The sequence below is a fragment of the Rhizomucor pusillus genome (assembly GCF_041956525.1).
Source record: "Rhizomucor pusillus strain CBS 183.67 unplaced genomic scaffold VTP01scaffold_11, whole genome shotgun sequence".
NCBI lineage: Eukaryota > Fungi > Mucoromycota > Mucoromycetes > Mucorales > Lichtheimiaceae > Rhizomucor > Rhizomucor pusillus.
This window is the reverse complement of record NW_027192153.1, coordinates 749,893-758,573: the sequence shown is the minus strand read 5'-3', so window position 1 is coordinate 758,573 and position 8,681 is coordinate 749,893. Positions and strand designations below refer to the sequence as shown.

Here is an 8,681-nt window from a genome sequence, read left to right as displayed (position 1 = left end):
CTCTCTCTCTCTCTCTCGGTAAGTTGCAAAGCAAGCAACAAAGATCTTGCTAGCAATGTAGCTTATACAGTGCATTCCTTAGGTCTCTCCACCCGCGGGCAAGTCCGGTCTCCCCATGGTCCCAAAGGAACTCTCAAGGCTTTCCAGGTGCTCAGGGTGCTCAAGACCGGATCATTCTTAGCTTTTACGCTCCTATTTCACCAGCAATGTTGTGCCTCTGCACAAGGATAACAGCTGCAAAGAGAATACAGATCGTATCTGTAGGACCTCGCCTACTTTTTGGGAACTGGCGGTGCTGCCTCCTCGCGGTGGTTCCTGGATATATCGCTGGCTTTGTTATTGCTCGACGTGAACTGAACGGCACCAATGTATTAGAAAGAAAAAGATAGAAATGAATCGTGTAAATAAAGCGGCTTTCCAAAGGTTTTCATGCTGTCTGCGACGAAACTCGAAATCTCTTCTAATAATTTGGATAGCTCGAGGAACAAGACTAATCTAAAGAATACCAACATCACAGCACTGGTTAGGTGCTTTTGCTCAATCAGATGGTGCTACTACAGAGACAATGCCTCAGAAGCAGCTAGAGTGTCAAGTCCAGATGATTTCTTTCTATACAAATTCGATTGCTACGTATATACTGCAGATGTTTGGTATTGTTGAGGTACAGTATGTAGCGACAATGTGATGATGAAATAATCCATCGATTTTCCAAAAATTCCCAGTACCAGAAACCCGGCTCGGTACATACTGTCAATATATTGCCATCTTAGTGTTTAAAGGATATATCTAATCGTCAAAGTTGCATAATATCCTTAACCTGCCCTGAATATCGGTTGAGCTGTACTGTGAGAAATATCCAGGACTTTTTTGCAGAAAAGTTCAGTTTAAGACGTGATATGCTGATTATTACTACAAATATTGTATCCACAAACTCGGATACGTCACTTGTCGAAAACATGTGGGCGGCTACAAACAGCTTAGCAGAAAGTAGTCCCTGTGCTGCTTCATCTATTACCTTAAAAGTCGCTCCAAAATGTGTATGTTCCTGACATTACTTGTTGCCCGAGTTTTACCAGCTTGGGTGACACAAAGATAATACATAAGAAGAGCGCGAACATTTACTCGTCGTCTTTCGGCAAGTTTTAACCTATAATTTTTTTTCTTTCGTTTCTATGCCCACATCACGAGAAAAAAGCATACGCACGAAAGCACTGCTGGATCACATCAAGCTCGGATGGATTAGACTGTCCAGTAGCAGGCGCGTTACATATTGCAAGTGCATGAAATATGCATTAGTTGCATCGATCTTGGCACTAGATGCGATCACTATCCAATCCCTGCCTTGGCAAATCCGATTTGTACTGGGAATTGTACTTGCACTATCTGCAACCGTAATTCCCTATCTTAGACGATTCATCGTACCAGCTTTACCCATATTTGCCTGGCTCGCTACGTTTTATGCTTGTCAGTACATTCCCAACGACTTCAGGCCAAAGCATATTTTCGTCAACGTCTTACCGACTCTTGAACGCGTTCTGTACGGAGGCAGTTTGTCAGAGATCATATCCCAGCATCAGCATGTATTTCTCGACATAGTGGCGTGGCTGCCTTATGGGATCATCCATTTTTCGTTCCCGTTCATCTTGGCATTCATGCTTTTCTGCCTTGGCCCACCTGGATCGCTGGATATCTTTGGCGAGACATTTGGATGGATGAATCTATGCGGCGTCTTGACCCAATTGCTATTTCCCAACGCATCACCCTGTAAGTGTAACACAATGGTACACTGAGAAGAATACGTAAACCGAGAATTAGGTTTTATATGCGAGAAGAAATCTCTTCCCCTTTTTTTCTGATCTGTCTACTGTAGGGTATGAAATGAAATACGGCTCAACGCCAGCAGACTACTCGGTTCCCGGAGAAGCAGGCGGGCTCGCTCGCATTGACGAAATCCTTGGCCTGAATATATACGGTTCATCCTTTGGAGCATCTCCTCTGGTATTCGGCGCTCTTCCCTCACTGCACTCGGCGTCTGCGACGATCGAGATGCTGTTTCTGTATTACCTTAAACCCAACCTATGGCCAATTTACGCAGTCTATGTTATGTGGATGTGGTGGTCGACCATGTACCTCACACACCACTATCTGATCGACCTGGTAGGAGGATCAATCTACGCTGTGGCTGCCTTTTTTGTCGCCCGTTTATCCCTGCCGCCAATCGACAAGAACGCGCGCTCTCGACTCGATTATCTTGGTGTTACCAAAATCAGTCTTGGCGCCTTTGTACACAGCATTGAAAACCGTTCCAAGCCAATCACCGCTCAGCAAGACGACGAAGAAGAAGCATTGTTACTTCAGCCTACAGACGACGGAGAAGAATAAACTTTATCAACTTGTCCAATGGATCACAGCAGCATTTCCATCATGAACACTCTCTCACTAGCAATAATATCACTTCCCAGATTCACGCGCATGCACTCTACATTGTAGATGTATTATACGGTCACCACTTTTTTCTCATCCGTTGTTAAGTCAACGTTTAGGCATGTTTCGAGTATTTTACACATTCCTGTTTACTTTTTCTGTACATGCTTTTTGACAACAGAGCTTGTTTATCCTTCCTCGATGCTTGGCTTGGCAGTCTACTGTTCGATATTGGCATTTCTAGGCATTGAGCGGATTTAGAATCGAGAGCAGCGATGTAGTATGTTAAGATATCGGCGGGTGGTAAATTTTCTTTGTGGATAATATGTTACACTTTAATTTGAGGTTTTGGAGGGCATCCTGTTATATACTGGAATCATTAAATTAACAAGCGTGCACTTTTTCTCAGTGCATACAAAAATAAGATACTGATTGCAGCTACTCGCCACAAAACAGCAGCATATATACCACGTCTAAGAGACGCAAAGTAGATCTTATCTCTGGCTCTTCTATCCAAAGGTCTATGACTTGTCGTTTAAATCGTATGTGACAAATGGAAAAAAAAGATGTACTTTACCTTGCAGAAAACAAACCAGTTACATATGCGATCAAACGCACCAGGTAGCCCACCTCCTTGACGGAATATACGGGTGCTGATCTGGCAAGCTTTACAAATGCGAGTTTTGTTTGCTGCCATGCAGGCCTCCCTTCAGAGTGATGCTCCTGCTCTACCGTCAGCTCTATGAGCTCACATGTCATACCAAGCGTCAGTCCCCACAGTCGTAAAGGGCGGCTCTCGTCATCTGATGGTAAATCGATGGCTGGGAAGCTGATACTTCCGAGCATGTGGCGAGTTAGCGATGCCGCGAACCCATTGCTTTTCCTCTTTGCCGGTGCTAGAGACTCTTTGACCCGCTGATCAGGATAATCGGCTGAAGAAAGGAAAAAGTCAAACGGAACCCCTAACCACATACTGTTAGATAGTTCATGTATAGATAAACAGGCATTGCATTCTTACATTGAACAGTCGCTACTTCGGACTCTTGGATCTTTAGCGGAGGAGTATCTGGAACTAGCTGAAGAAAGACTGAAATGGTGGTTTAGGCAAATTATGCAACAAGGTTTTGATATCATATGTTGTACATACCAAATGGGACCAAGATCATCATTAAGTTACCGTTCATTGTAGAAGTGATTTCTCTCTCGTCGAGTTTACCGAGACATAGAAATTGTCCATTCTGTAGATCTAAACCGATTTCCTCAAAAGTTTCTCTAGCAACAGTGTCCATATCCGTCTCTCCAGCCTCGTTCTTGCCACCCGGAAAAGCAACATGCCCTGACCATCTTCAAATTCTTATTACGTCAGAGGATTTTTTTTCTACCACAATGGTAGTGGATTCTGCATTTGGTACCTGTCGCTTTCTCTAGTCGCGCGCTGAATGTAAAGTATCTCTGGTGTGCTGTTTTCTCTGACCCATGTCTGCTCAAAGAACTCATCGGTGGTCTTTGGAAGGGAGGAGATATCGTCTTGGCTGACAGGCGCTGAAGGCCTGCAACGCAGTATGGCAGCTACGCATGCACGCCGCGGTTGCTCCGGAGGCGATTCAATATGCAATGCCCGCCTATTTTGCACTTGCCGACACAGTGTCGACAATGCTGAAGGTAGTCGTTACCGTTACCATACTGGCAATGTCAAGATTGTTACTTGATTCTACCTTCTAGAGAATCAACTGCACTCATTAAAGCAAGACGAAAAAGGAAACTTGCTGACCCAGCATTTTTTCATTTATCATTTCACATGATGTGGGTAAAAAAATCCAACATTTCATAAAGATGAACAAGAGAGAGCGTGTGAGAAGGTTGATTAAATATACTTTTTCTGGGAAGGGGGGTAGGTGTCTATGCATTGTTGTTGCTGGTTGACGACGATGGTTCAATGTCCTTTTTCAAAACGTATGCGTCTCTAGGTTGTATCTGCTCGTAATAGTTCTTTGCGGTGCTGACAATCGTGAAACCGTGCTTTTTGTAGAACGACAATGCGCTTTCGTTTGAAATCTGGACGTGCAAATATACAGAATTGGTGTTTGGTATCTCGGATGCTTGCTTCAGAACGTGATCCAGCAACGCCTTGCCTAGAATTCATATTACGTTACAAGACTTACGCATAAGATCATCAATTTTCTCCCCATTCTTCTCTTACCAAGACCAAGGTTTCGGTATGCTTCAAGCACACCCAGAGTCATGATGTAAATGTTGACCTCATTGCCGTTGGTTTCCTTGCGACTGCAAACTGCACCCACACAGACATCGTTGTAAAATACTAAGTTTGTAGTTTCCGCACGCGCACATACGCACATATACGTGTATATTGAGTCCTACAAGCTCGCGTCGACGTTACGTCAAAGGGCCTACCTAATTTAGCCAACTCGCCCGATTGCAATACATCGTCGTAAAAGTTGGGACCATAGTTGACAGGGAACAAAATTGAGTTGAGTTTCTTCAATTGTCCAATGTTGTTTGGTGTGACATCACCGAGCGAGGTTAACCGCGAGTGAGCAACGGAAGGCGACATTGTGCCAAGGCAAGAAAAGCGTTTCAGGCAGGTCCAACCTCTTCCTCTTTTTCCCCGTCGCCCGCGACAGCGAATTTGGAAAAAAATGCCCAGCCAAGCACCACCTGAGTACAATGTCGCAAAGCATTCTGGGTATATATTAGGTGTCTCTGTATTCCTGCACAGGTTTCTTCTTTTTTTTTTCACTACTTTACAATTTCAAACATGAGTGCAAAATTTTTATACGAGGATGGACAAAGAAATATTGTCGATGAGAGTGGTAGACCTGAGCCCATGGACTACGTGTTGACCAGGAACAATATGCTCTTGAAACGATTAGTTCTCATACAGTATTTGCAAAAAATGCCTGCAGAGAAATTTCCTCGAGCTAACGCGACGCAAGCAGATAAGTCTAGAGATGAGGATTCTCGTATGAGAGATGTGACAGAAAAACGTGCATATACTTCCTACACTCTTCAAGACAAGGCTAGATTTTTCAAACTGAAGATTGAGAAGTGTAATAATGCTTCTGCTGCAGCGAAGCAATTGGGTTTTCACGTTTGCACAGCACAGAGATGGGTCAAAAGTATGAGGAGCGTCCTGACAGCATCTTTGAAAGCGGTACGTAAGAAGAAAGGTCGTAGACGCATTCTGACTGAGGAACACATAAAGGCCGTTATTGTTTTTATTGATGCTAATCTCTCTACTATTGTCGCCGAAGTGACTGAGCAGTTAATGCAGCTCTTATACAGGCAGAGTTTCGGTCTCTGGAGAGAAATAGCCCAGAAAAGATTGAGGAACGACATGATTGGGTTCGCAAGTGGGCACAAACGGATACGGACTTCATGACAAACTGTTTCTTGAAGAATCTGCGTTTCATATAAATATGAACCGTACGAGGGCTTGGGCTAAGAAAGGCACTTCTGCTGTTGTTACCGTGCCAACTATGAGAGCGAAGACCACGACTATATTGGGTGCGCTTCAGGTTTACTTGAAATTAGCTCGAGAATATCCAAACCTAGTAAGAAGAGAAAGACTGGACATAATCTGGATATAGCACTGGTACTGTAACAGGACACTATATTAGCTTTTTGAAAGACACTTTGGATGAAATGGACAGATATAAGGTCACTACCTTGTCGTGGACAACGCTCCTATACACAAGCTGAAGATATTGCAAAGTATATCATGTCTCGAGGATATCGATGTGTTTATCCACCTTCATATTTCTCCTGAGCTGAACCCAATTGAGCAGTTCTGGTCAGTCGTTAAGAGCAAAGTTAAACGGAACAGGCTTTTGGAAGAGACACTGAGGACCAGAATCACTGAAGCATCTAATAATTTAGGGTTGAGCAATTTTGAAGGTTTTGTCTCTCATTCCCATAAATGCTTAGATAAGTGTCGTAACAGAGTACAGCTCTGATATGCTTCTCACCACAAAGTTTACAGTGTTTGTCCAGGGTCAGCGAAAATGGGTCAATGATCTGAAAGAGTCAAATAGAATTTTCAAACACCGCCTGCGCTATAACCATACTGCGTCATGCAACCGCGAGATGTATCAAAGCAGCAAGAGAGTAACGAGGAAGATGGTGCGGAGGTTGATGGCGTTGAATCCAGCATTGCGCTCACTATACAATTGCATGTACCAGCTAGTAAGTTTACAAATCTTTCGCAATAGCAACGCTTAACAGTCATTTGCCGGCAGCATCGAGGTGTTAAAGTAGACTTCGAGTTTATTAAGCCAAAATACACCGGCCATGGTCTACAAAATAAAATTTACCAACACTGCCTCAGCCAATTGAAAACTTCAGCAGCATCACGAAACTGATTGCTCGTATTTGCAGTAAGTAGATTTAAATGAATCCATTGGTTGCTTATTTTATTCTACATAACAGTGGTGCCTTATCCGGAATTGTCAATATTATCAGCAAGGAAGCCGTGAATCCATCTTGACGAAGCCCGGGCATTGGGACAAAGTTATTTCACAATTGAAGAACAGGGCGTTGTGTCAACCATTGCAATGTTAAAGAAGGTACAATGGCAACTATTTTTGCATAAGACACTGTTGCTTAAGCTATCTTTAGAAAATGTATAAGCAGCCTTCGATCCCAAAATTGCCTCAGAAAAGGTTGAAATGATCAAACAAGACCACGCTGTCCCCTCAGCCCTTTTAACCGACAAGTTCAAAGTTCTTGATATATTCGAGATAATATACGTGAAACACATCAAGAATGCGGTGATGCATAGCCTTTAATTTGTAATTCTTTAAGGTTGAATGGTAACTGGGGACGAAAAGCAAAGCGAGCTCGAATATGGAGGACGTGCAACGTCGTTATAATCTTGGATGTGTTTTTGTCCGGTGGCAGTCTATACGTCTACATGATGTCTAGGGAGATAGTCCCCTCCCGAATGACGAGAGGAATCCGGGATGACAACCAGAGATTGGGACATTGTAGATATCCTAGGCGTCCGTAGATTTCTCAATATACGAAAATATTCATCGACCAGATCAGTTGGACAAAAGGCAAAAAAGATCGAATCAAACGCGTCAACACGATCCATCGAACCGTTTAATCTGATTGGCCAGGCGAGGCAATTGCGTTTGCAGTTCCACCATCCAAACACTTATTACCTTTGCCGTGCATCCAGCGATGCCCCAATCAGTCACTTACAACCCTGCACAGTCTTCAGCTACTGCGATTACGAAGGCGCAACGAAATCGATGGACAATGAAAACGATTCCATGATTGCGTCCCGACTTTTCCAGCGCATCGCCTATTCCGTCATTCACTCGCCTTCAGAAGCACACATTCACAAGAATATTGTTGCTTCGTTGCATGACGAGTGCAAAAATAATGGAAAAATCAAGAGATTATTTGGGGATCTTTTGCACCTGTTTGGCGACGACATGGATATGCCAATCATCGGCAATAGCCATTTGAACAACCAAGTTCTGCAACACATGGCAGCATTCATGTCATCCGATATTTCCAAGGCAAATGAAACAGTGGCCAAGCGTATCCAAAAACAACTGCGCCTGTATTGATTCCCTCAGTCACTCCATTACCAATTTTTTTACGAGTTGTTGTATGTTGTGTTATGATGGATAAACGGTACTAAGTCCCTTGAGACTCGAAGAAGACTGTTTTTATTTAGTAACTTCTGTCCGCCTATTTATATTACTTCGGGCTTTTCTCAGGGGGAAGGCGATTGATACCAGCTGGGCCTGATTTAGCACTGTGTTACTAGAGTATTGAGCTGTACAAATGCGATGTGGGTTTTCCTCCTCTTCCTTAACAAGTCGTTCACCACAGTGGGGAGTTTGGAAAGGTCTAACTCTGTAGAGTCATAGTGATACGTGTCAACACAATGCAGTACAGCTTGATGTTTAATCGCAAGCGTACCGATATAGAGAAAATGATGATGAAACAGACAAACAAACTTTGGGCAGAACGCAAATTACTACAGCAACAACGTATTCAATTAATGGAGAAAGCGCTATTAGGACTTGAGTGACTGCGAAGATTTTGTCTTGCGCAAATTTCAAATTGTGCTAGTCCGAAGGCCTTTTTTTCTCGACAGGCTCTTTTTTTCTCGACACCGAAAGAAGAGCCTGTCGAGAAAAAAAGGCGGTGTGTTGAGAAAAGAAGGCGGTGTGTCGAGAAAAAAGGCGGTGACAGGCTCTTTTTTTCTCGACATCCTTTGG

At 43.4% G+C, this 8,681-nt stretch overlaps 6 protein-coding genes across 6 annotated transcripts; 4 read left to right on the top strand and 2 right to left on the bottom strand.

Annotated features, from left to right (window-relative positions):
- Positions 1–1,172: 1,172 nt before the first annotated feature.
- VTP01DRAFT_1803 (uncharacterized protein) lies at positions 1,173–2,382 on the top strand (the record flags this gene model as incomplete). The annotated part of the gene is made up of 2 exons (XM_069380194.1): positions 1,173–1,764; positions 1,871–2,382. The coding sequence occupies 2 exons, from the start codon at positions 1,173–1,175 to the stop codon at positions 2,380–2,382; spliced, it is 1,104 nt and encodes a 367-aa protein (XP_069238227.1).
- A 421-nt stretch (positions 2,383–2,803) lies between these two features.
- Positions 2,804–4,164, bottom strand: VTP01DRAFT_1802 (uncharacterized protein; the record flags this gene model as incomplete). Its single annotated transcript, XM_069380193.1, has 6 exons — positions 2,804–2,945; positions 3,002–3,386; positions 3,443–3,511; positions 3,572–3,768; positions 3,837–4,080; positions 4,140–4,164. The coding sequence occupies 6 exons, from the start codon at positions 4,162–4,164 to the stop codon at positions 2,804–2,806; spliced, it is 1,062 nt and encodes a 353-aa protein (XP_069238226.1).
- Positions 4,165–4,323: 159 nt separating this feature from the next.
- Positions 4,324–4,996, bottom strand: VTP01DRAFT_1801 (uncharacterized protein; the record flags this gene model as incomplete). Its single annotated transcript, XM_069380192.1, has 3 exons — positions 4,324–4,556; positions 4,625–4,744; positions 4,837–4,996. 3 exons carry the CDS (start codon positions 4,994–4,996, stop codon positions 4,324–4,326), a joined length of 513 nt encoding a protein of 170 aa, XP_069238225.1.
- A 204-nt stretch (positions 4,997–5,200) lies between these two features.
- VTP01DRAFT_1800 (uncharacterized protein) lies at positions 5,201–5,859 on the top strand (the record flags this gene model as incomplete). Its single annotated transcript, XM_069380191.1, has 3 exons — positions 5,201–5,490; positions 5,544–5,596; positions 5,708–5,859. The coding sequence occupies 3 exons, from the start codon at positions 5,201–5,203 to the stop codon at positions 5,857–5,859; spliced, it is 495 nt and encodes a 164-aa protein (XP_069238224.1).
- A 62-nt stretch (positions 5,860–5,921) lies between these two features.
- On the top strand, positions 5,922–7,113 carry VTP01DRAFT_1799 (uncharacterized protein; the record flags this gene model as incomplete). The annotated part of the gene is made up of 7 exons (XM_069380188.1): positions 5,922–5,996; positions 6,370–6,627; positions 6,681–6,695; positions 6,787–6,818; positions 6,871–6,913; positions 6,975–7,007; positions 7,060–7,113. 7 exons carry the CDS (start codon positions 5,922–5,924, stop codon positions 7,111–7,113), a joined length of 510 nt encoding a protein of 169 aa, XP_069238223.1.
- A 290-nt stretch (positions 7,114–7,403) lies between these two features.
- VTP01DRAFT_1798 (uncharacterized protein) lies at positions 7,404–8,021 on the top strand (the record flags this gene model as incomplete). Its single annotated transcript, XM_069380187.1, has 1 exon — positions 7,404–8,021. One exon carries the CDS (start codon positions 7,404–7,406, stop codon positions 8,019–8,021), a length of 618 nt encoding a protein of 205 aa, XP_069238222.1.
- Positions 8,022–8,681: the final 660 nt, after the last annotated feature.